Source organism: Ambystoma mexicanum, chromosome 2p (genome assembly GCF_040938575.1).
Source record: "Ambystoma mexicanum isolate Mex_15411 chromosome 2p, UKY_AmexF1_1, whole genome shotgun sequence".
Classification (NCBI taxonomy): Eukaryota; Metazoa; Chordata; class Amphibia; order Caudata; family Ambystomatidae; genus Ambystoma; species Ambystoma mexicanum.
In genome coordinates this window covers 1,350,800,750-1,350,828,558 of record NC_090923.1, presented here as the reverse complement: position 1 = coordinate 1,350,828,558, position 27,809 = coordinate 1,350,800,750, and the positions used below count along the sequence as shown (strand labels likewise).

The 27,809-nt window shown below is 49.0% G+C and overlaps 1 protein-coding gene across 7 annotated transcripts in view; it reads right to left on the bottom strand.

Moving 5' to 3' along the window:
- The window catches only part of TOM1L2 (target of myb1 like 2 membrane trafficking protein), a 1,130,890-nt gene that overhangs the window by 944,318 nt on the left and 158,763 nt on the right, over window positions 1-27,809 (bottom strand). For all 7 annotated transcript variants that reach the window (XM_069645711.1, XM_069645714.1, XM_069645717.1 and 4 more), the window contains one exon: window positions 6,429-6,507. In XM_069645711.1, coding sequence (XP_069501812.1) covers window positions 6,429-6,507 — 79 coding nt within the window. The remainder of the gene's footprint in view (window positions 1-6,428; window positions 6,508-27,809) is intronic.

The window sequence follows — 27,809 nt, the reverse complement described above, 5'->3', positions numbered from 1 at the left end:
GCGTAGTTTATGGAGAATCCCAGGTCCGTGAGTAGTTGGACGGTCCTTGCCGTGTGTTCCACGGCGAGCTCCTTCGTCTTTGCTCGGATGAGCCAGTCGTCCAGGTAGGGGTAGACGTGGATCCCCTCTCGGCGCAGCTGCGCCACCACCGGTGTGAGGCACTTGGTGAACACCCTGGGTGCCGACCTCAATCCGAAGGGAAGGGCTCTGAACTGGTAGTGACGCCCTTGGACCACGAACCTGAGAAACTTTCGGTGTCCCTTTAGGATGGGAATATGGAAGTAGGCATCCTCCAAATCCAACGACGACAGGAAATCGCCCTCCTCCAGTTGACCCAGGACGTGTTGGAGGGTGACCATCCGGAACTTCTGTGCCTTGATGAATTTGTTCAGTCGTCGTAGGTCCAGGATGGGACGCCATCCTCCCGTCTTCTTCTTCACGAGGAAGTATCTTGAGTAAACTCCGGAGCCCCGAAGCCTCTTTGGGACGAGCTCGATGGCGCCCTTCTTGAGCATCGCCTTTACCTCCAAGAGAAGTTGAGGGACGTGATGTTCTTTCCTGGCCACAGGGGGGACGCGCGGGCACCTCTTTAGAAACTCGAGCGCGTGACCCTGAGCTAGGGCGTCCAGCACCCAACGGTCGGTGGAGATGGACTCCCACACGCTGACGAAGCTCGCCAGCCGGCCTCCCACCGGGGTGCTTCGGTGGGGGCCCGACCCTACGGCCGGTTCAGTCCTGCTTCGACGAGGCTTTGCCGCCTTGTCCTTCTTGGCGACAACGGCGGGGTCCGCCTGACTTGCCTCGTCCCCTGTAAGCTTCCTGTGACGACGAACGGGCCGCTTGACGGTAGGTGGAAAATCCGCCGCTGGAACCTTTGGAGGCACCCTGTTTGCCTCCGCTGCTCCGAAAGGGCGGCCGCCGTTGCTGGAGAACCCCAAGAGCCCGGGCCGTCTCCGTGTCCGCCTTGATGGCTTGAAGGGAATCATCCACTGTTTTCCCAAACAGGTTGTTTCCGTCGAACTGCATGTCCAAGACTCTGGTCTGCACGTCCTGACGGAAGTCAGTAGCCTTGAGCCATCCACGCCGCCTAAGGCACACGCCGTTGCCCAACTGGCAAAATCCAGCGTCAGCGATGTCCGTCGCAATCGTAATGGCGTGGTCCGACGCAACCTCTCTTTCCTGCAAGATCTCTAGGGCTTCCGCCCTCTTGTCGTCCGGTAGGAAGTCCAGCAGGGGGGCCAGTTTGTACCACAACTCCCTGTCGTAGCGGGCTACGATAGCCAAGGCGTTGGCCGCCTTAATCGTCATCGCTGCCGACGAGATGACTCTGCGTCCCATCGTGTCAAATTTCTTCCTGGCCGCCGCGGAGACGACCGAGTCCGGGGTCGGCTGTGCCCGAAGACACAAGGGGGCCGCGTCCGGGACCCGGTACTTCTTCTTGTACCGATCCCTTCTAGCCGGCGTCGTGGATGGGTTCTTGAGGAGGGCGAGGCCTTCATCCCAAATATCGTCTAGTAGAGGTAAAGCGAGGACCGTCTTCCTCTTGGTCTCGCGCCGTTGATAAAGGAAACCTTCCTTCTTCTTCTCTTCCGGGCAGAGCTGGAAAAGCTCGGATGCCCTGGCGATCATGGAGTGAAACGATCCAATCTCGTCGGGCGGGGAAGCCCGGGTGGGAGGTGACGACGGGAGATCCTCGTCGTAAACCTCGTCGTCTGTACCCGTCGCAGCCGTGTCAGTCCCCGTATCATCCCGTGTCGTGGACGGGGAGGAGGGCCGAACAGGGCGCGATGGCTGAAAAGGAGGTGGAGGGTGAATCCTTCTTCTCTTAGGGGGAGGGCTCCCAGAAGGGCCTGGCTCCGGGTCCCCCATCGGGAGCGGTTCCTCCGTTGGTGGTAACGGCAGTCTCGTCCTTATCTCCGAGCATAAGGACTGTATAGCCAACAAAATGGCCGCCGAGTTGTCTTGCGGCACTGGTTGAGGGAGATCCGACGGGCGATCAGGAGCCCCGTCGGCATCCTCGACGCCCTCGTCGTCTTCCACGTCGGGGTCCCTCCCGACAGGATGGCCTTCTTCCACGCCAGAGCCGTGGCCTAAGACTTCGATCAGCTCCTCCTCAGAGGTTGAGGCCGAGTCCACGACGACCTCCTGCCCCCCCCCTTTTTCTTCTCCGTCGGAGGTTTCACAGGGGTCCTGTCGATGGGCACGAAAGAGGACTCCCTCCGTGGTGGCAGGGAGATTCTGGGCCCCGGGGTCACCACCACTGGTGTAGCCTCCACAGGCTGAGCCAGGGCCGCCGCGACTGTCTCGATAGAGGCCTTGGCCGGATGGATCAAGGCTTTCACCACCTTAGGTGCACTCACCGCCTTCTCCTTGGGGGGAGGGACATCACCTCGCTCCCCCTCCGATGGGGCCTTAGGGCACGACCGGGGTCTCTCCAGGAGTTTCGCCGGGTGCTCGGCCTTCCTCTTACCCGAGCCAGAGCGTTGGCTCGTGGTTGATGGCGCCGGGGAGGATGCGCCCTGCCTGGCGCCCGTAGAGCCCGACCGTTCGGCGCTCCCGGTGCTAGCGGACACGCAGTGCTTGGCCTTCTGTTGGACCCCCGTCGCCGGGGCGCCCTCAAAGGTCTTAGAAGACCGCTCGGACTTCTTCTTCTTCTTCTTCTTCTCGCCTGACGGGCTCTTTCCTTCCAGCCAGTTGGCGAGACGTTGATGGCGGTCCTTCATGGTCCGCTCCGACATATTGCCGCAAAACGCACAGTCCTTCTCCACGTGCGTCTTGTCCTTATGTAGGCAGTAAAGGCAAAGGGAGTGTTCGTCCTCCTTAAAGACATTCTGAAGCTGGCATCCAGGGCAGACCCTGAACAGCTTTCCGGGCGTCGAGCTTCCCTTCTCCTGGGCCATGTTTGAGATGGGCCTGAGAAACTTCTGGAGTCCTCCAAAAGCGTGGCTCGACGAAATCTTCACCCTTGAGGGACGTAGACGAATCCGACACGGGTCCCTGTTGATCGGATGGAGAAACGGAGGAGCTTGAGGCTCTTTTGACCGAAAAAAGAGAAATGTTTCGGAGAAAAAACGTGAAAAATAGCACTAACGCTCGGGAGCAATAGCACGAGGATCCCAACACTTGAACGTGCGGTAAAAATCTGAAGATGGCTGCCAGAGGCGGGGCTTAGGTAGAGGGCAGTCATTGGCTGTGGTCAGTATGACGCAGAGATCAGTGATTGGTTACTACTACGAAAGACAGATCAGAAACGAAACTGATACTGATTTTTTCTTTACCGAGGATTCCCAGCCTGACGGGGAATATTCATGAGCATGTGAATCCATGCCAGACCCCATGCTGGAGAACCTTCCTCCCCATGGCGTCCAATTTCTTCCCCTCACAGCCCGGAGGGACTGACGAGGAAGTCCTTTTTGGGCTACTTTGGTGACCGAGTTCTGAAAGCCGGAACTTCCGGCTTTCAGAACTCGGTCACCAAAGTAGCCCAAAAAGGACTTGTGAAAGAAGGGGTGAATTGCCTTGCATACGATGAAGCCATTATGGCACAGCAGGACCGCATTCAACATCAGATTGCTGTTCAAAACCCACTGGTCTCGGATCGGTTAGAGCTTTCAGTTTTGTACAAGGGATATGCCAACGACGACTACGTGCATCAGCAGAAGATCAAGTTCGAAACTTCAATATAACCATTGAATATAAAAGGAAACTATACAAACGACCCAAGGTTTCACTCCCTCTCAGTATTTTAAAGAACACAATGGAAACGGCTCTTTAGAACTCCCTGAAACACAATCGAGAACCTCCTGAAGAACCGCCCCAACATAAGACGGGGAAACACGTGTCGAGGATTCTTTAAGAAAAAGCAATTTGAGGATTAATCAAGAAAGACTAAAGAGGATATATCAAGAAGAAAAGATTCTTTAAGAAAGAGGAACTTTACAGCAAAAGTAAAATACAGCACTAACAGTACCAAAGAGGACTCAATTTAGCACAACTGAATGAAAATGTTAATTCAGTGCATAAGTTGCAACGATTGAATAATATTCAGTAAAACTATACCAAGCAAATCAACTGAATGGATAAACATTAATTCAGTGAATATATTGTATCTAATTAAAAGGCGCAATTCAAAACATTACAGCAGTCTTTTGTTCTATTTTTGTTACTTACACCCTGGTCAGCCCTAGGGTGATATGTAAGTTTGAATTAGCAGCCTAACATAGTACTTTATATATTTATATATTTTCATGTTCAATCAATATACACTCACTAAAACATAAGGGCGCCAGTAACCGCTTTAGAAGCTGAATTTTTTCGTTTCTGAACTAAGGACGAGGAAGGGTTTGAGACGATCTCTTCCTCGTGGTCGCCGAAACCATTGAGTCCACAGACACCTGGGAGTGGACTCCAGCACCCAGTACTTTTTCTCCAGACTTTCCTATTTGGCCGGCACCGTGCAAGGATTCTTCAAGCGGGCCATGCCTTCCTCCCACACGTGGTCCAGGAGGGGCACAGCCATCATGGTTTTCCTCCTGGCCTCACGCCTCTGGTACAGGAAGCCCTCCTTAGTTTCCTCTGGCGTAAGCTGGAAACATTTTGGAAGCTTTTGCGACCATGGCATGAAACAACCCCACCTCATCTGGAGGGGATGCTCTCGGTTGCAGAGATCCGTCCGCCATGACAATATCGTCGCCGTCCATCATCGCTGTGCCCGTATCCATCCAGTGTCCACCGGGGGCAGGGCACCTGGCGCGGGTGTCAGATGACACTTCCTCTTTTTAGCCTCAGGCTGATCCGGGGCTGCTGGGACCGAGGCCTGCCGCATCCTTTTCTGGATTTCTGACACAAATGTGTAGGGTCGAAAGGATGTCCAGGGATACAGCTCTCGGCTGAGCTGGCGTGGTCGGAACAATAGGCCCGTGCCGTCTGCTTTGCTGCCGCCGTCGTCATCCTCCACTTCCATGGCCTGGAGTATGTCCAGTGATTGGCCCGAAACTTCATCGCTCTCCACCCCCTTTTGGCACCCTGAGGGGTCGGGCCAGGCTCAGAGACGGCATCCTCTTCTCCGGCATGCCAGCAGGCTTTGCCGCTGCCCCAGCTAAGGCCTCCCGCCTCGGGGGCAGGAACACCATAGGCGCAGTAGGGGCTACCTTCACAGGGTCTGCCCTTTGGACCTTTGAGAGAGCAGCCGCCACCAGCTCAATTGTCAACGAAGATGTCTCCTGCACCGCTTGGACCTACTTGGGTAACTCTGCCGTCTTTTCCTCTGTCCTGGGCTTTTCGGGTTTCTCCTGCAGCTTAGCCAGGTTGGACGATTTCCTCTTTGAGGAGCTCGATCGGTAGCTGGTGATAGAGGCGGATAGTAATGTTGATCGCGCCATACCCATCGCGGTACCCGCTTGCGCAGCGACCCCGATGGAACCGGACTTGCGGTGCTTGGCCTTGTCTTAGGCCCCCAAAGGATGGGGCACCCTCAAAGGACTTCGAAGCCAGTTATCTGACAGGCCGGTCCTGGGTGAGGCATGACCCTGTTTGGGGCAAGGGGCAGAGGCCTTGGCGTTTAGCCACGCTGCCAGTCTACTGTGTCGATCCTTTGTTTTCTTGGAGAAGCAGAGGAGATCGCGCACTCTCCTTCTTTGGGGGTCCAAATGAAGACCGTAGAGGCATTGAAGGTGTTCCACAAACATGTTCCGTAGTTTGCATCTGGTGCAGAGCTTGAAAAGGGATCTTCCTTCTCCTCCGCATGGCCATTGGTGCGGAGTAGGCCCAATGGCCTTTTGGAAACTTGGAAGAAACTTCAACGATCCTTGCCCTTGAGGGGCGCCGATTTCACAGACAAACGGATCGCTGCTGTCGGCAGATGGAGAGAATAGCACATGGTCTCTTTTTTGACAAAAAAAAAAAAGAAACGTTTCCATCAAAAACTGCAAAAACTGCACAAGTAGTTCACAGAGCAAAACTCAAGGACTCCCAACACTTGAATGTGCAGCAAAAATCTGAAGATGGCTGCCAGAGGAGGGGTTTAGGGAGAGGACTGTCATTGGCTGGGGGCAGTATGACCCAGAGTACAGTGATCAGTAGAGGAGAAATACAGTATGTAAGTGAAGTGAAACTGTTTTCTCTTTTACCAAGGATTCCCGGCCTGACGACAGGGAATATTCATGAGCATGTGAATCCAGACCCCATGCTGGAGAAATGTAATTAAGGGCATTCCCAACATGGGTAAAATTCGAACCAGCAACCTCACAGTTTAGGATCTCAATATTCCTGAAGCATGTATATATTTTAAATTAAAACGCAAGCACAATAATCAAGATTAGGCGCTTCCTTCAATCTGAATGCAGAGCGGCAAGGAGAAAGCAATTTAACTTTAAAAATAGATGAAGGAATTCATGACCATATTAGTCAAAGAGAATAAACAAACTCACTGTTAATGCCAGCATTACTTCTCTGTAGTTCTTATTCCCGTTCAGCCTCTTTTTCAGTGCCCGAATGCCATCCTTTGGGCTAAACAAAACAAAAAGGGAAATAGATTTGAATATAACTAATCACTGATGTCCAAATCCTCCAGTAAGTAACCCCCTAACCTACATTTAATTAGAATGTGTGTGATTATATATTATATAAATAGGATTTTTCTTTTTTTGTCATTTGTGTTTGGTTAAAAATTTTACTTGTCACACTATTACCAAACCATCTTTAATGCATTCCAAAACGTAATAAATCATTGTAGCAGTAATGTATCACTATCACTTTACAATTAAACTAATACCTATGTATTTGCACTTAAAATCCATGTCTACACTAAAATCCATACATGAAGTAAAATTTGCATACAAGTCTTAAATGATATTCTAATAAAACTGAAATTGTTTCCCCAATTTTGAGTAAAATATTTCTTAAATAATCCATTCATACTTGAATTAGATGCAATGGCGCTCCTATCATCAATATGTTGCAAAACAATTCTGTTGCAATGAAATCTACAATATACACAAGATATGCAAAACCTCTCTGCCTTATGTCTTCTATACCTTCACAGTAGAATGCTAAATGTTTCAGTGCTTCAATTTGTCCCAAAACTTACATATTGTACAAATAGGTTTTCTTTCAATATTGCATCTCGCACCCATGATCTCTCAAGTGGCTAATAGATAAAGCAAACTCGCATATATACATGGGCCTATATTTAAGACATAGAAACTTAAATAAATCATGAAACAATTCACAGTTGGGCAAAATTGAGCACACACTTTACTAATAGTGGGCATTAAAGAGCTACATCTCTCTCCAAAACGTACATCTTATAAGATCTCTTCACAAGTATTTTCTCCACCCAATGATTACAATCGTTAGGTGAAGAAAATTAAGTCCTTACCTAAAGATCATCAAAGCAAGTAAGAATACATTTTATGCAGATATGAATGCAGTTTATAGACTGCAGCACTTCATTGGTTTTATTGCAGCATTTTTGCGGGCCTCTTAATCAGGCAAAAATACCGCAATAAATGCAATTTTGTGCTGAAAAAACGTGCATTCTTTATGCGGCAAAATATTCCATGCCGCAATATCCTGGAGGGTCTGGCTGATTGGGTTCACATGCCTGCTCTGGGAATGCTCCATGGATGGGATCATTTGAAGTCCCGAGTGTTTAAGTGGGGAAACCACCATCTTGGATCTTAGACCCTTTTGTATTCCACTTCAGTCTGTTTGGGTTTGTTGCTGGCGGGGGAAGGAGCTGCTGGTTTGTTTCAGGAGTGGAAGTTTCTCTTCTCTGAATTTTTTGTTGCTGACCTGTGTCAAACAGCTCAGGATATGTATTAAGCACTACTCCAGTGGGGAGAGTGGAAAAACGTTCCTCCTTTGTTTGGTGCAGTGCTTGTGTATTTTCTCTTGCTTATGATGGAATCCGCAGGTAATTCGGTCTCCCTTGTGCTCACAATTGTGAGGGAGACATGAATTGGAGTGTGGGAAGCAAGTTTTGCTCTGATGGTGGGTCTATTAACTGTGTGTGTGCAGACTTGGCTTTCTGCTGGCACTTTCGATATCAAATGGGTGAGGAGTGTGTGTTCCCCGAGACTGGCCCCTGTGGGGGCTGAAAACACTCCCCTGGGTTATGCCATATTTCCCCCCATTACCTTCCTGATCCCAAATTTGTAAGCATGTTTTGCTAATCGGGGTTTTCCTATGTTGGGAAAGAGTGAATATGGGAAATGTAGTGCCTTTCTTGTTGGTCTTAATACGATTTGGACCGCCTGGCCCTTGGACGTATAGTATAGCCTTATTCCTGACCTAAGTGACCTGACTGGGTCTTCTGTATGGTCCACCCCCTCCTTTCTCCAAACCCCCCATCCCCCTCCCTGGATCCAGTCCGGGTTTTGGTTTTGTTCAAGAGTGGAATTATGTGACATGTAGTTTTTTCTGGTTTCTTTATCTCAAAGGGAATAGTGTATGACCAGGGATATGCGTTTACTGCCGTTCACCTGGGAATGCCATATCAGGTCAATGTGGCAAAGTCAATGTGATCACTTCACCACACCAACCCAAGCCAGCAATACGATTCTTCACCCACAATTCAACCAACAAACAGTTTCTGGAGCTGTGCAGCCGAGTCACAAACAAGCACTTGATAGCCATGATGCTGCCAGGTACACAACAGTAGATCGACATGTCATACACAAACTATGCCGATGACACGCAAATCTTACTACCCCGTTCAGTCAACCACTTGGGAGACTTCTGCGCTTTGAACGCAATCTACTCAACTATCCAGGCCTGGATGGCAACTAATGGACTGTGCCTAAATGACGAAAAAACGGAGACCCAGCTCGTCGGAACCCCCTCCGGTCCTAAAAAAATCTCAGTCCACTTTACGCAAATTTCAACATCGACCAGCTTCTTATCAGTGTCTCCTCCTCGGTAAAGACCCTTGGTGTCTACCTGGACTCATCAATCTCCCTGACACATCAGGTCAGCTCCATTGCAACATCAGCTGCCTACACGACAAAACTTAACGCTGCCAGACCCTTCCTGGGCCCATTCAAATGCCTCACTATTGCCAGAGCTATCATCAGGGTAAGACAATTGCAATGCCCTTTTTTGCAGGCACCTCCGCTCGTAATATTCACAAATTACAAGTGATCCAAAATAACACCATCAGAGTGGATGTCAACATCCAAAAAAGAGAGCACATCTCAGATGCAAGAAGAAATGCCCACTGGCTGCAAATCAAAGAAAGGATCATCTTCAAAACACTTGCTATAACGCACAGATGCCTTTCCAACCTAGCTCCACCTTACATGTCACAAAGCTTCATCAAAGTTCAGTGCTCCAGACCTGTCAGGAGGGCCTACGCTCACAGGCTAGTCCCGCCTAGATCCAAGTGAGCAAAAAGCAGAGACTCCAGCTTTCCTTCCATTGCCGCATTTCACTGGAACGCTCTCCCCATACACAAGAGGGTGGAACAATCTTACTGGGCCTTCAGATAGATGAGAACCAAGTTTTCAGAGCCTAACGCCTGACACTCTCGCCACCTTGCCATTAACTGCTGTCCTTCTCTTTTATGTAAAAGTATCTGGTTGTAACAGTGCCATGATGCCTTAGGGTTTTGCGTGGTTAACACATGTAAAATTACAAATATAAAAATAATAATTAAGAGTATTTTGAAGTCCAAAAACCTATACAGACTTTAGCTACTGTGGAACGATACATGTATGAAATATTCTTGTCCCTGACAATAAAAAACTTGTACTGGAAGTGGGGCTTAAGTAATAACGCCCCCCTGGTTGTGTACCCATATCAATAATGTCAACGGCATATACCATCCTGCGAATACCTAAATGGTTATGATTTGGATGGGCCTCTGCAATTCCCCACAAACCCCAGTAGGGCACTCAAGACTGGAAAAATGTGCAACACTACAGTCTAGAGTAGACCCCCTAAGGTGGAGAGGTTAACAATCCCCTGCACCATCCCCAGTAGCAGCAAAGAAAAATACAATAGGTTAATACACCAAGAATGTTATACAGAACCCCCCCCTACCTCCACCACGTAAAAACCCACAATACCCGATAGCCCGAGAAATCATTCGGATCCGATGCAGAGGGATTCTTAGGACTGGAAACAGTCTATCCAAAAGAAAACCACACAAAGAAAACGAGGAAACCTCTCAGAGAATAGCGGCACCAGTCCCAAGTAGGAGGAAGCCAAGAGTCTTTGATCTGATAGACCAGGTCTTTAGCTGTGCCAAAAAAACACGAAATAATCCTAAGGTATAACAACACGTTCACAAAAAGGAGCAAAGAAAATCCCGTCCCAGTTTCATTGTCGTTTACCAGGATTGCGTCAAGACGCACGTTTTGCATTGAGACGTTACACTGTGCAGCAGCACGGTCTTCTGGGGGATAAAGTCTACAGCCTGCCGTAGCCGTATGCAACCTCCCGTGATGGAGCCACGTATCTCCACCTGGTAGATGGAGTGCCGTAAACTCTATGGCATAGTCTTTCTGGCGCACCTCAATTTAGGAACCTCGATATAAATAGGCTACTTTGGGGATAGGTACTCACCCCTTCCAGTTCTTCTTGGATATTCCCCCTCCCCTTCAAGAGTCAGGTCTTACCTGTAATTATGTATTTGAGTGAAACGTTAGAAGGATCTTCCACTATTGGGTCGTTGCCAGGGACCATGCAGTGAGGACGTGTCTGGCGTGAGCTCCTGCATAGATCTGCATATTGATCCTTTTTAAGTAGTGTGCAGGATCCTGCTTTCGACATCTCCAAAAGCTGAAGCTTTGCAGCGACCACCTACTTTATGTGCGGCTTGAGCAATTTAAAGCAGCGTGTTGGGACGCCGAAATACAGGAAGTCCGCTCAACTCATGCAGTGGCAAAATGACAGACGCAAGAAATAAGTATGCACCCTCCGCCTACTGGAGAAGATGAGCAGCCGAGGTAAGCTCCGAGCGCCCCCCTGATCTCGCTGTCCGATGGCTGGGACGCGACCAGTAGAGGGCTGCAGCTCAAATACCAGTACGGCAGAGCAGGCGCCCCAAGGTACAAACGGTGCAAGGTGACACAGAGCTCCGGCTTAGCGTGTGTGGTGACCTGCTGTGTTGCAGAGGGTCCGGCACTGGACAGCGAGCCTTGACAGAGGGCTCTGGGAGGAGTGGTGGACTCGCTGGTAACTTCAGACCATTGAAGCGCAACGGATAACGAATGACTGGGGCACACCTCGCTCTCCTGCAGAGATCATAAACGATCATAGATTTTTGCGCATAGGCTACAAGAGCTGGCGATTAATTAGGGAAGCTACTGATATGCCCTACGGGGGCTCGGAGCGGCTTGTACTACATGGTTGCTGGGCCCAGGGCTAGCTAGAAGTAGTGGTCCGCGCAAACTGCCCCATGGTGCTGCTGGTCTTCGAGCAGACAGGGAGGGGGTCTGCATGCCCACTGCTGTTGTGCCCTGTGTATTCCAGAGAACCCGTAGGTCCATATAACAGAAGGCCCAGCATGCTGAACTGAGATAATACGAGGGCGAAAACAACTCAGGCTACACTAAAGAGATTTTGGCTGTTGCCCTACTGGAAAGGCCTACACCACACGCTGTATCTAGCACAAGCATGCTACCTGGAAAGTGGTCCTGTTGCTGGTTATTGACCACGTATGCTGAGATGGTGCAGCCATTGTAGGCATACCATGCTGTCTGGAACTGGTTGGCCTATTGACTCGCCCAGCACCATTCAGCGCTGTGTGCACTTGCTGAATACTTTCTGGTATGCCGACTAATAAACAGAAGGGAGGGAACAAAGGCACTATTATGGAATCATTTGCAGCCAGGGTGAAACAACAGGATCCTACGCCATTGCGAGATGAGGGACAGTCCATGGCCCCGATAGCCTGGGGTGCAGAACATGAAGACGAGGTTGTAGCGGCAATTGCGGCTTTGCGAACTTCGCTGAAGGGCAAGCTAGAAGAGGTTAAGATTGATGTGAACCTGCTACGGGACGACGTATGTTCTCTGGCTGAGAGGGTAACAGCTGCGGAGTCGCTGCAGAACAAAAATAATAATAATAATAATAGAAATGTGACTGCCACCTCTGTCCTGGAGTCCAAAGTACGTGATCTGAGAGCTAAAAATGTCACTTTGGAATTAGGTGTTGAGAACGCAGAAGGGAGATTGAGGCGAAATAATATTCATGTCCTGGGCCTGCTGGAAGGTGAGCAGGGAACTGACCCAACCTCCTACATAGAAAACTTGATCCTACAAGAAGTGGGCCCGGGTAAACTGTCCCAAGGTTTTACAATTGAGAGGGCATACTGTTCCCCTACAGAGAAGACAACCGCTGGGTGCCAATCCGAGAACCATTATTGCAAGGGTCCTCAACTTGAGGAAGAGAGAGATGATCCTGCAACACTCCAGGCAAGAAGGCTCCATGCAACGGAGTAACATGAAACTCGCTATAATTCCAGCCTATACACCTCTAGTACAGAGAAGAAACATGTTTGTTCCGACAAAGAAAAGGCTCTGTAGCATGGGCCTCAAATATATGCTCATCTACCCAGCCGCACCGAGGGTGCTCTATAAGAGGAGAGCGATCTTCACGGAACACCGTAGGATGCAACCACTTGGATGGACCACAATGGTATGAGGATAAATCCACAGCTAATGAACATGATCGACAAGGGAAGAGCCCTTGAGCCCAATGATGTTTTGCCCCCTGCAAGGGTGTGCTGCATTTGTTGTGATTTACATGCACAATACTGCCAACTGAGGACACATCCTGCAGTAGAAGTATACCTAGTGCCCGCTGGTACCCATCGCACGACATCCCGATGGCGACATTTTGTCTTGTGGAAACGGGTGGTCACAAACAGCACTGTGCTGTTGAGCTTTGTTGTTACCTTGTTGTTTCTACTAAATGCACTCCGTTATGGATAGGTTGTTTTTCTTTGTTATGTTTGGTCATAGGTATCTGCGACATAGAGGGAGATGGATGGGAACGCACTTGGGGGGCCTACACAGAGGGTATGATGCTGGGGACTTATCGAAGGAGGCCCCCCCAAAAGTTACGTAATCAGTATTGGCAGCAGGGAAGTACAGTTTCTGTATTGTGTGGGCGGAATGAGGGAGCATGTGAGGATGATACACGACAGATGGCTACGCTCAAAGTGTTGATGTAGAATGTTAGGCGGATGGGCTAATATTTGAGAAGGAACCAGATACGGTCCTACCTATGCAAGAAGAAAGTATCGATTGCACTATTGCAAGAGACTAATCTGCTATCTGGGTGGTGGGTAGAGGGGAGGGTGGCAGGATATGGATCCACATGCTCGCAGTATGCTAGAGGGGTCTTGGTGTGGATAGATGATGATGATGTCCCCTTACAGTTACTTGATGTCGACACGGACAAAGACGGTAGACTTATAGTACAAGGTTACATTGAACATCAGGAAATATACATAGTGAACTCCTATATTCCCAATCATGCAATACCTGCTTTTCTTCACCCCTTAGGTGGTAGACTACCATACCTAAGAGATACGCTGTTCCTTTGGCGGGGGGGGGGCTGACTTTATTTGCATGTTGGACCCCGTTCAAGATAGGTGTGACTCCAGACAAACTAGACTGTCACCTGCTGTGACAACTCTCGATACTATACTAACCGACCTCTCACTGACCGACATATGGAGGGCACTGAATGCTGATAAACAGTGCTACTCATATTATTCTGCCCCTCGCAAGGTTTATACCAGAATTGATGAAGCGTTTATGTGGATTGAACACTTGGGTGAGCTCCCCAAGGCGGAACATACTGGTCAATCCATCTCAGACCACCCCCCGCTTATAGTACACTGGAATCGGCAAAGGTACATATCGCCAATGCCTACCTGGTGTATGTTTGCGGGGACCCTTCAGGATAATATGTTTAGAGACCACATGGAAGTCTTCCTCACTGATTTCTTAAAGCCTAATGTGGGCAGTGTGGAGAGATGTGGGACAGTCTGGGAGACACTCAAGGTGGTGGTTAGGGGGACAGGGGGCGATTACCAGAACGGGCGGACCTGGGGACACAAGAGGACCGTATCCAAACTATAGAGAATAAGATCTCAGAATCCTCAGCTCAATCTGAGCTGTTGCTGCTCCGAACACAATGCACCGAAGCATGGGAGATGTTTAGGAGATTTGATTACGAAGTGTACACAACACAAATGCATGGGGAGGGAGACAAATACGGGAGGTTGTTGGCTTGGCTGTGTAAAAATGAAATGCCCCGGCAAGCTATCACGCTGATAAAGATGCCAGCTGGCGATCCCAAATCCTCAGCACATTTTACAGTAATCTATATAAGCATGCAACACCTATCAATCCCGATGAGTTCTGCACTCTCTCTGATTGAATTACTGCAGCTAACCGCCAAACAGGCCTCTGCCTTTGAATTATCATTAACCGAGGATGAGATGGGAGGGGTAATCACCATGCTAGAGACCTGGAAGACTCTGGTGGAGGGTTTGGACTCCAATCTGAGTTCTATAAAGAATTTGGTGATACTCTTACACCTGTTCTGTTCAAAGTCTTGAGGAAGCATAGGAACTAGGCCGGGTACCAAAGAGTATGCAAATAGATATTGCTAGTTCCAATATTAAAACCCAGGAAACAGGCAGACTTAGGCAAATCATATCGACCTCTGGCAATGTTAAATCAGGATGTGATAACACCTCTATGAATCTTCGTAGCCTACAACATATCATTGACCAGACTAACTCTTAGAATGATGCGTACGCGGTTGAATCCTTAGACGCAATCAAAGCGTTTGACTCAGTTTTCAGAGAATGGATATATGTGGCGTTACAGGGATTCAGGATTGGCGAGGGCTTTATTCGGTGTATTCTAAATCTGGGAGATACAGAGAGGCACCAGGCAGGGCTGCCCATTGTCACAAATGCTTTACAGATTGGTGCTAGAGCCATTGGCAGTATTCCTACGGAGGGAGTTTTGGGAATCTGAAAAAAATGTGGGAGGATCTAGACATGTGATCTCCCTCTATGCAGATGACCTTCTCTTGTACTTGTGTGAACCCGAGTACAATCTACATTTAGTCCGGGAGGTGCTGGACAACTTAGCCGGAGACTGTCTATCATCTCTTTCAACAGCCTGAAGTTGTGTCGGTTTCCCCTGGTGCGACTAAATCAATCTGACGCCTGAGACTGGGACCAGACCTGGGACTACTGTGGGAGGTACACTCATTCAGGTACTTGGGCATCCACATTGCGCACACACACACTGGAGAGTATGCATGCCATGAACCCAGTCAAAGCGATGGAATGGATGCGGTGAAGTAATCCAACAACATTTTAGAGCAGATTGCCTCCTTCGTTAATGGCTTGCATAGCACTGGTGAAAACGGTTGTGCTACTGCGCATGCTACATTATTTCGCCAGTGTACACTGTTTCATTGGGACGGATTTCTTCAGGTGCCTGGACTCCATGATTAGGAACTTCCTATGGGGACATGTCAGACATAAAATAGCTCTGACCACCCTCTGTATGACTTACAACGATGGTGGTGTGCAGCTTCCATGGCTTGAGCACTACTACTTAGACAACCAGCCATGTATTGGAGCTGAGCGGCTATCAGATGAGCCGACAGTGAAGTCTAAATTGCTGATGGACATAAGACAACCTGCAGTGCTCAAGTAAGTCCTGTGGATTACGGACTGCTGTCTGGAGCAAACATCACCTATGATCAGACTAGGAAGACCGGTATGGGAGAAATCGGTGAAAGCTCAGGGTGAGGAACCCATACTCTCTGCACATGCCTATGATGGCACACTCATGCCTAGATGCTGATGATCTAGCAGTTGCCAGGAAGCGGCATGGTGTGCAGCTCAGTTCATATGGAGACATGTACAAGATCAGGATGTTATGGCCTTTGAAGACTTGTTACAGACAGAAGGGCTCCACAAAGGTACATTCTTGGAGGTATCTGAAGCTTGCTAAGAATGCAAATTGCAAACGGCCTGATTGGCTAGTGGAACCGGAACCTACTAAGCAGTTGACACTTTTAATCAGTGCTTTAGGTGAAGTGCAATCCTGGCTAAGTATGTATTCTGGAACAGGTGAGTTCATAGGATTATTTGGGGATCAAGTTCTCAGATCTCCCTGGTCGGCTCCCCACACAAAGGCTGTGACAACATTGGAGAATTATAGTGGAGGAGTTTGTCAGTTTTATTACAATCATGGCAGGGGTGCAGTCTCACCTGCCATACAGTTGTATAAATCCCAAGGCTGGGAGAAAATTCTGTATGGGGCCGAACTGAGGGGGCACTGTTTGAATACCCCCTAAAGGAGTGGCACTAGAGAGCTGGATTCAGTATGGCGGTCTGTTCGTGAGCTCGGTCTACCAACCCACGCAAATCCTGAATCCCGGCATTGTGTGGCCGTTGCAGTCGTATTGGGGGGGGCTTCAGGCAGTGTCAGCCGGTGGAGTCGTGTGGTTGAGATTCAAGTGAGCTTGTACACTGCAGACTGCGGTGCTGCTATAGTGCTCTGACAGCATCAGCCTGGTTGTTGGGCCTGGGGGGGGGGCATGGTGAGAGTCCTGAATCGTGGTTGAATGGTGCCCAGACTCGCGCTCTGAATTGCAGGGAGGTGCTGTTAGCCATCTGGTAGTCCCGTAGTGGGGGGTGGTGGGAGATCAGTTTGTAGCTGCACTTTATCTGGAGCTGGAGCGAAGGTAGAGAAATTTCCAGGTAGCCGGTAGCAGGAGCCAAGGTGGGAGTTAGTGGCTCAGAGGACAGTAGTGGACCAAAAGGTGGATACTGCCGCCCTGACGGTGTGGGAGTGAGGCCGGCCGTGTCCTCTGGCCTCCCGCAGGGATAAATGGACTCTGACTTGGCTGGATTGCTGACTGGCCTGGATGGTGCCTGCAGGATCGGGGAGTGCAGGCTGCGTCTCCCGTGGCTAGAGGAGCCCTGCTGGAACCATTGCGTGGGCTGCTGGATGGCTCCCCGACCGCGCTATGGGACATAGTTCATACCCAGCGATCCTGCTGGTAGTTACTCCAAGGGGTTACGGAACGTGGGTGTGTGTGTGACCGGCCCGGTCAGGAATCCGTGATACAGGCTAACTGAGTGGAGTCCTCTGAGGATCAAAGGAATAGTGTGGACTCCTGCTGTTGGGCTGCTTTGGGGTGGTTCCCTGGTCGAGGCCTGTGGACAATTCTGCCTGGTGCCTGCATGGGGAAAATAGACACTTCAGAAGAAGCTCTCCTTTGAGGGGGGCTCAACGGCCAAGACCCCGAGGGCTCAGACCCGGCACGTGGAACAAGATACAGCAGAAGCTGGGTTGAGTGAGGGGGTGCAGGCACCAGATCAAATTGAAGTCCATTCCTTTGCAGTTGAAGGCTGGGATAGGGGCCTAGTCGCCAAAATGGTCTCTGTCTCGTCTAAGGTGGATATGTTACAAACATTGTCTGGATATGCATAGTGACCGCCTAGACGACGTGCAGCACAGAGTGTCAAGTGTAGAAGATAATACGACACCGTTGGCGAGCAGGATGACCACACTGGAAAGCCAACTCAAGATTGTAGCAGCCAAGAATGACGATCTAGAGGGTCGGGCGCGGAGAAATAATATTCGGCTGGTCGGTATTAGGGAACACAGCCAGTCTAAAATGGAGGAGTTTGTAGAATCACTGTGCAAAACAGTGTTCGGAGGTGGCAAACTGTCATCCCTGTTCATGGTGGAGAGGCCAGCCCCCCGCCAGCCCCCTCTGAGGCCTATCATAGCACGTCTCCTAAACTACAGAGACCAGGACACCATTCTCAGGTTGGCACGGCATAAAGGAGCTCTACAATATGATGGGGATGGATTTCAGATTTTCACTCACTTTTCGGCAACCATACAGACGTCCAGAAGATCGTTCGCTGTAGCGAAGTGCAGACTACGTGACAATGAAATCCAATATTGTATGCCGTTTCTGGCCAAGCTCCGGGTCCAGCTCGATGGGAAGACTTTTTACATCTCCGGAGTCAGCAAGCTTCTTGTGGATAGGGTGCCACGGGTCATAATAAACAGTCAAGACGTGGCGAGCGAAATAGAGGTGAAGGGTTGATGTGCTGAGTAAGATCAAGCAAACTCTACTAAGTCATCGGTTGTTATGTCCACCGGGCATAGACACTAACCAGCTGCATTGATGTTAAATGTATCCTAAATCAAGGGGGATGGTACACTTGGTCCGGCACTAGCACACCAGGCACAGCTTTGTTCATGGGATGCAGTATAGGGTGGGGGCAGGACTCGGGAGGATTGGGGTTGCCCACAGAGGTGGAGGTGGGAAGGGGGTTGTTGGGAGTGTGCGTCGTTTGTTGATGCCCGAACGCTGGGCGGTGTTGAGTCGGAATATGGGCTTGGGTTCAGATATGTGTCAGCAAGGGGGATGGAGGATTTCGAGATTACATACTGGTGTTATTGAGAAATGTCCTTCAAGGTGGTGACTTGGAATATTAGGGGTAGTAACAGGCCCGCCAAGACTAGACAGATGTTGCATTATTTAAGGAGGCATGGTGTTGGGTGGCACTTCTTTAAGAGACCCAGCTGGAACCTCAAACTGAATCCCGCTGGGCATCACAGTGGGGGGTGTCAGATATTTTTCATCATATTCAACCTAAGCCCGGGCACTGGCCGTATTAATAAGTAAGATGGTTAAGTTTCGGTTTGTATCCAATAAACGGGATGAGGGTGCAGAAAAGTGACCCTGGTAAACATGTATGTGCCAAATGTGGAGGATTTTGTTTTTTTGGATTGGGTGTCAATAAATTTAGCTGACTGCAGAGACTCTTATGATTATCTGGGGGAAAGTGGATATGAACACGGTATTGGACCCCACCAATGATAGATCTTCAGGTTGAACAACAAATTCAAGACATTTGTGGGATGTATGACCTGGGGGGGATGTGTTGCGAATGCAGCATTGGAATAACAGGGACCACACCTTTCACTCATGGGCACATGGGTCGAGCTCCAGATTGGACTATTTGTTAGTGTCTCGAATGGGGGCTTAGGGGTATTTTCCTGGGTGAGTGTACAATCCTTCCAAGGAGTTTGACTACTCGCATGTGATATTACAGTGTGGAATGGGATGGAGGCGAATGGGAGGCTGTACCTGGCATTTTAAGTCCGATGCAGTGTCGGACGCAGTGTTTCACCAAGAGATTCAGGAAGCAATCGTGGCTTTTTTTTTTAGCGCAATGATGGCTCGGTAGGGTAACAATGTATAATCTGGGAAAGCTTTAAATGCTGTATCAGGGGCATTTGTATGGCGAAAGAGCACGGTATACTTACGACTATCAGGAGGGAGCTTGCGGCCAATGAGACAATGTTGAAAGAGCTAGAAGTTGACTATGTTACTTCGGCTTCCCCAAGTACGCTGGTAGCACGGAGGGCTGAACTAACAATGTTTCAGGATAATGCGAGCAGGGAGGCTACATTTCAGGGTCGGAACTGGCAGGTGTGACAATATGGGGAGGGACAGAAACCTGGTGCCCTCTTGGCTAAAATACTGGTTGCTGAGAGAAAGCTACCTGCAGGTTGTGGTGATCAGGGACGTCCAAGGATTGCCTCATTAGGCAGACTATGAAGTCGCAGCTGTATTTCAGGCATTCTATGAGCGCCTCTATGCCTTCAGATGTGAACAGGACACAGTTAGTTTGCAGACATACCTGGAGGCTGTGGAAGTGTATTGACTGGAATCACCACTCCGTGATGGCCATAATGGGGAAATAACCACAGAAGAAATTCTGACCGATATCAAAGAACTACCGGGATCCAATGTCCCTGGTCCAGGCGGTCTGACCGGGGAGTTCTACAAAACATTTGCAGCCATTTTAGTTCTGCAGATTCTGCGCATGTATACTGAATCAGTGAGGTTGAACTCTTTGCCCCCCACGCTCTGAAGCTTCGATGATCCTGTTGCACAAGCCGAGGAACCACCTGAGGAATGCACCTCATACCGGGCAATCTCCTTAATAAATGTTAAGATCTTTGCAAGGATTCTGGCTAACTGTCTGCTCCCACTGAAGCCCGGGCTGGTGCCATCAGACCATGCTGGGTTTATTACTGGGAGAAGTAAGACCTATGGTATTTGCCGTTTCTTTGGGATTCTTTCTGCGCTGCAACCCAAGGAGAAGGCAAAAGCTGTGCTACTCGACGCTGAAAATGCATTTGACTTGGTTGAGTGGCCTTTTCTCTTTGCAGTCTTTAGAAAGCTTGGCGTGGGTGAATATTTTGTTTCATTAATCTCACTTCTCTACGCTGCTCTAGTAGCAAGGATAAGAGTGGGGCAATACCAGTCCAAACCAGTGATAATGGGGCAAGGGACCAGACAGGGTTGCCCCGTCTCCCCTCCTTTTTGCATTGGCTATGGAACTCTTGGCATCAATACTGCGGGATCAGCATATCCAGAGGGGATTATGGTTGGGCCCCGCATCGGTTGATAATCTCATTGTATGCTGACAATGTGGTGTTATTCATCGGTGATCTGCCCGATAATTTATCGCCAGTGATGCAGGCGGTGTTGAGGTTCGGGAGTTCTCCGGATTGCGGATTAATTGGAGCTAATCAGTGGAATTTCCACTTGCAAACGGCACATCTGCATTTGCCGACGGGTATGGGCTTGCCTGGGAGACCGGGGGCGCTAAATATCTTGGGATTACTCTTGCGCGGGACCACGCCGTCTTGTTTCGGGACAATTATGGTAGAGCTCTGAGCTCCATTCAGGAGTCGGAGACCCGTTGGCGCACCCTTCCACTTACATTATTGCCTCCCAGGGCAGCCCTCTGGCGAAGGGCCTAGGCAAAGGGCGGCTCCTCAAGTAGCGGCTCCAGTTGGTGTCTGCAGGTGTCAGCAGTGGAAGCCAGGGGCCTCCCTCCAACACTCTCCAAGACTAACCTCTGCATCCACCTCCCTGTGGTTTCCACGTAATAAGCACGCCCCCCTCCTAGCTAGCCCTAAATTAGAATCCAAGACTAACCCACAAACCCACTACCACAGCCATCCAACAGTGGCTGCATAGTCATCTCAGTATACCAGCAATTACGACAAGCCACAGCACCCAGACAAGACCCACGACAGGTAGGCTGCCGTCAACCAGCATCAACAGATAAGGTAGGAACAATCTATTTCAATCATCAACATATACTGACACCATCATTAAAACCCCTTCTACCATACTGCATTGTGAAATGTAGCCCTCTCAGGCTTTAAACTGCTTTTGTACTTAATTTGAAGTTGCATTTGAAACTTAAGCCTCTCTCCCACTATACAGGACCCTTCCAAGTGTGCCCCCCTTTTTGAGAGTGCACTGAACTGCTCTTAAACTGCTTTTGAAATCACTTTGGAATTGTTTTTGAAAGGCCTCTCTCCCACTACACAAGACCCATCCAAGTGTGCCCCTGTACTTGAAACCGCATCTGAAATTACTTGAGACTTGGGCCTCTCTCCCACTATACAGGGCCCTTCCAGGTGTGCCCATTACACTAAACTATTTTAAACTACTCTTAAACTGCTTTCGAAATTACTTTGAAGTTGCATTTGAAACGTGTGCCCCCCCGTTTTGAGAGTGCACTGAACTGCTTTGAACGGCTCTTAAACTGCTTTTGAAATTACTCAGGCCTCTCTCCCACTATACAGGACCCTTCCAAGTGCCCCCTGATTTCTGAAACCGCATCTGAAATCACTTGAGACTTAGGCCTCCCTCCCACCATACAGGACCCTGCAAGTGTGCCCCTTTTTGAAAATGCACTGAACTACTTTAAACCACTTCAAACTGCTTTAAAATTGCCCTTAAGATGCATTTGAAGCTTAGGACTCTCTCCCACTATACAGAACCCTTCCAAGTTTGCCCACTGTATTTGAAAGTACACTTAACTGCTTTAAAATTGCACTTAACTGCTTTTGAAATCAATTGAAATTACATTTGAAACTTAGGCTTCCCAGCCTACAATACAGCGCACTCCCCAAGTGTGCCCCCTATATTCGAGACCACATTAATACTACATTTGAACCACCTTTGAAACCAAATTTAAACTTGGGCCCATCTCCCATTATACAGGACTCTCAAATCTCTGTGTGCTCTCCTGTAATATACTGCACTGTGAAACCTAGGCCTCTCCACCTCAATATAAGACCTCAAGTCCATGTCTCTCATGTACCAACGTGCACTGTGAGAAAGATCACTCTAGGTGTCCCCATTTCTTAACTATTTCTGCCCTGTGAGGCCAGAGCCTCTCTCGCTACCAAGATACTCTGGCCTAAGTGTTCAATTGCTGCCTGGGTCTCCCAGTTCTGTGTGTTAATCACTGCCGGCCACCTAGAGCCTTGAATTCCTCCCGATATCTAGCTGTCAACTTTGGCCTTAATTACCACCACCCTCCTTCAAAGCTAAACCTCCCCTGTCACCTAGGCTTCTCCAACCAGATACTTGATCACCCCCGCCATCAGTCAAACCCTCTCCCGATAGATTAAGGTCTCAATCTTGATCACAGACTGCCCTGCGGAACGGAACCTACCCACTACCGTCCAAGGTTCAGATTCTCACGGCTCAATCAGCTTTGGTTCCCGCCGAAACCTACATCGCTTCGGACTTCTGATACCGCACGCCCCAGAACACAATCTCTCTGTAAACCACCTGTATAATTCTTAACTCTCCACCTCCTGTCCCATAGTCGTCCAGGTACTATCAGTAACTACTGATACTGAATCCATTAAATTGTGTCCGGCACCATTGTGTCCGCCCCACAGTTAGCTACACCCTTAGCCCAATCCATATGCCCACCATCTAATGTACAATACCCCTAGGACAGCACTCCCATTGTAAGAGGAACACCACAACCAACTGACTGAACAAAGACAACCCCTCAAAATTCCAGACAGAACAACTTAAGACGATTGGAAACAGCTGACAGAACAAAATCCCACTGACCCAAGACCCAACTGACCGAACAAAGACATACCCTCGGAAACTAGCAGACGAAAAAATTGAAGACTAAAATCAACATTAGCCTGGCACGAGGCACCAAAATTGGAAACTGCCCTAAAAGCCTAACACCCAGACCAACTCCTCCCAACTAAAACCAAAATGACCAGACGCAGAATTGGACGCAGACAAAGAGAAAAATAACACGGTACAAATAACACGGATACACAAGCTCAACCGGCCCCGGCAGAAGAAGCCCTCAATACAGAACACAACACGCAAAACAACACTATTGACAGAACAATCATCACAAGAGAACAATTGTTATACCTTACACCGTACCTCGCACAAACCAAAGAACCTACATACTCCAACTGCACCAACATTGCCAGATAGATAAAAACACCAGAACAATGGGAAAAAAGAAGAGGGAACCAGAGAAGAGAATGGGATGAAGCCAACCCCCTTACTCCATACATCACAAGAATAGATGGGCTCTATCGATACCCACAGCAAATGACAAGAGATGAAGAAACAACAGAAGTCAGCGACCCAATTGTCAACCTCACAGCAGACCGTTTCAACGACAAAGCCACCTTCACCGAGCCTCTACCGCTCGGTGGCAACATAAAGGCACCCCAACTGAACACCCACCAACCAACACCGGGAACAAAAAAACTATTGACACCAAAAAGATCCACTGCAACCTAATCAACGCAAGATCAATGTCCAAACACAGCACCAAAATCTACGACCTAAGCGACGGAGGCATCGATATCCTTTTCGTAACCGAAACATGGCTAGACGACAACTACAAGATCACACTCAATAACTGTCTGCCCAACACCTTCAAGTGCATCCAAGTAAACAGGAAAACAAAAAGAGGTGGTGGACTAGCAATCACACACAGGGAACATCTGGAAATTAAAGCGGAAGACCCAATAAACATCAACAAATGTGAATCCCTAATCATACGTATATCAACAAATCCCAGATCAAATCTGAAATTCATACAGACCACCAACGTACGATGCAGCCTTCATAGATAACTTCATAGAAGCAATCACCAACCTAGCTATCGAGCGTAACCAACTGATTATCCTCTAAGACTTCAACATCTGGTTCGATGAAGAAACCACAACCTCACAAAAATCTGTTACCGGCCAACTAACAATGGAACTACATCAGCTGGTCAAAGGAGCAATCCACACAGCAGGACATACACTAGATGCAATCTTCGCCAACAGAAAACCAATTACCACAGCACCGCCAATTCAGATCCTCTGGAGCGACCACCTCATCATCATCATCATCCCCTTCGTAATCAGACTGCCCTCCCCAATAACCAGGAAACAAGAAAAACTACCAATCATCATGAAATGAAACTGGAGAACCATAAAAAAACTCAACTTAACGGAACGACTGGAGATCACCAAACCACAAATGACAACCATGGGCGAAGCTGACCTAGACACTAAAATAGATATACTTCACAACTGGATCACCACAACAATCAACGAGATCACAAAAGAAAAACCTTTCAGTCCATCCCGCAAAAGAGCAAACAGCAAAATGGTTCACCTCACTACTAGGCGCCATGAAAAGGAAAAAACTAGAACTAGAACTAGAATGGAGGATCAACAAAGACTGCGAAAAAAATTCAATCTTCTACAACATACCCGGTCATACAAAAAGGAAATACAAAAAGGAAAAAGGAAATACGACAACAGAATCCTCAAAGCACCAAATACCCAAAAAGAACTGTTTAAAATCAAAGAAAATTAAAACCCCCCCTGGCTGCAACAACACTCCAATACCATCGAAGACATTATGCAGTGACCTCGCAGACCACTTCAAAAATAAAATCATGACCATCCAAAACAGACCATGCAACCTCTATACTGAAGACACCGACCAATGCAAGGAACACCAGAACAAACTCTGAAACTTCCTGCTCATATCAGTGGAGACTTTCATCAAACTCTTAAATCAAAGCAACAAATCTGTCTCCCCCGTGGATCCCTGCGCCCCCCGACATCTACAAATCAATCCTCGCACAAGGAACACCAATGGAATACTACAGGAACATCCTCAACCAATCTATCCCAACAGGAAAAGTGCCTCAAGCCTTCAAATCAGCATTCATCAAACCACTCCTCAAGGACACTACAGGAAACGAGGACCTCTTCAACTACAGACCCAGCTAAACTCCTTGAAAAACACATATCCTGCCCTGGCGACTGCGACTTCTCCTGCGACTCCTCCTGCGACGACGACGACGACTCCTCCACCATCACCACCACCACCACATCCTCCTCGACTCATCCACCCCATCCTATTAGACTCAACCTTCCTTATCCCTCACTGAACCCACTGTGCTTACTAGTCTGTGTGCGGTCATTCTGCTGCCAAGGCTACCTACCTCTCCCCTACCTGGCCTCATCCTTCCCTGCTGTTGAGGCTACCTGCCCCTCCTCTTTAGGGCCTCATCCATCTCTGGTCTGTTAGCCTCCCCATCCCTCTCCGGATCCTGCTGTGCACACCACATTGCCTGTGACGCTCTACAACCAAAGCTACCTGCCCTTACTCAATTCCCCTCTTGTCATGCGCTCTCCCATCCCCCTTCACTCCTTGTTCACACTCCTCTCCCATCCCCCTTACGTCCCCCTCCTCCTTCTCCTTTCTCTCTTACTCATGCCCGCCCCCACGACCAACTCCCTCCCCCGCCCATCCCTTCCCCCTCACACGCTCCCTTTTCATCCTAACCTCATCTACCCTCCCTACTGTCAAACCCTCTAGCATCATTAACATGCACTCTGGAGTGCCAGATCCACCTACAATAAGACCGCTGCAGCACTTGACATGTTCCTCCGACTCAACCTTCATTTCCTCTGCATCACGGAAACTTGGATCCCCCTCAACAATTCCACTGTCTCTGCTTCTCTCTCCACCCCCTTTTCCTCCTTCTCTCACGTCTCCCGCCTCTCTGGTCACAGCGGCAGCATTGGTCTCATCTACCACTCTAAACCTCTTTCCTCTACCCCTACCCTATCTCTCCCGACCTTCTCTTCCTTCGAATATCTTTTCAAATCCTTCACCTACCCTCATGCAATCTCTTTCTTAATTATTTACAGACCTCCTGGCCCCCTCTCTTCCTTTTATGAGGACCTGGATCACCTCCTCTCTCTCATCTCCCCCTGCCCCACTCCTCTCTCAATTCTCGGTGATTTCAACATTCCACTCTCCAACTCCTCTCAATTTTCCCCTCTCCTCTCTATACTAGACTCCTATCTCCCCTCACTACTCCTCCTCTGGCTCCACTCTTGATCTCATCTTTATCTCAACCTACTCCTCCTCACCAGTTTCTTCTCTTCCCAACTATCTCTCTGACCTGACCATGCCTTGCTCTTCTCCCTTACTCCCCCCCTTCCTCTTTGTCCACCCCCTCTCTCTCCCCTCCCTCCTTCTCTCGTCATAACCACCGCAACTATAACCCTGCCCTCTTCTTCTACTCCTGCTCTTCGCCCCTACCCCCTCTTTCTAACTTCCCTCACTCGGCTGATGACACCCTCTCATCAGGGTTTTCCTCTATATCCACCAGTCTCGGTCAACTCTATCCTCTTACTTCCTTCTACCCTTCACGTTAACCTTCCCAACCCTGGCTCTCCCCTCGCCTTCTGTCCATGCGCCGTCTCCTTCATCGCCTCGAACGACGTTGGCTCAAATCCCCTTCTTTGACTAACCAATCCTCCTATTTTTTCCTATCACTCTCTATATGACTCTTGCCTCAAATCAGCCAAACGCTCCTACTACTCTAACCTTCTCCACTCACAAGCCTCTCATCCCCGCCGAATTTGCCAAACCCTCTCTCGCCTCCTCTCCCCGCCTACTCCTGATCCCTCTACCAACTCTTCCTCTCTCTCTCTTCCTCTCTCTGATTTTGCCAACTTTTTCTCAAAGGTCTATCCCTATGCCAAAATATTCTCCTCTCCCCTCCTATATCCCTCCTCCATCTCCCCCACCTCTGCTTGCATATCCAACTTCTCACATATCACTCCACCCTGTGTCTCCCTTCTTTTGTCCAAAACTCACCCTACTGCTGCCCCCTCTGATCCCTTCCCCACCTCCCTTATTCCTAAAATCTACCCCCTCCTCATTCTCTACCTAACTTCTTTCTTCAGCACCTGCCTCTCCTCCGCCACCTTTCCTTCAGCATTCAAACAAGCCACTATGATTCCCATCCTGAAGAAACCTTCTGCTAACCATCTTCTTACTTCTAACTTTCGTCCAATCTCGCTTCTCCCCTTCCTCTCTAAGCTTCTTGAGCGCCAAGCCTACTCTCATCTCTCTGCTTTTGTAACCACTCTCTCTCTCCTTCCTTCCTCCCAATCTGGATTCCGCCCTGAACACTCCACCAAGACTGCTCTCACTTACATGCTCAATTCCCTCCTTACTGCTCGCTACGCTAAGCAATCCTCTATCCTCATCCTCCTTCACCGGTCTGCTGCCTTTGATACAGTCGATCACCCCTTACTCCGTAGTATTCTTTCCTCCTTTGGATTCAACGGTTCTGTCCTCACCTGACTCTCCTCTTACCTCTCCAATTGTTCCTATGCTGTCTCCTAAGGCGGCTGCACCTCTTCCAACATCCCCTTGGATTACGGTGTCCCCCATGGCTCTGTACTCAGCCCTTTTCTTTTCTCTCTCTATATCTCCCTTCTCACCACTTCTACGCTGATGACACCCAACACTTTCTCTCCTTCTCTTTCAGTCCTGACCTCCATCACTCCTCATCTTCCTGCCTTAGGGATATAAAAAAACTGGATGTCATCCCA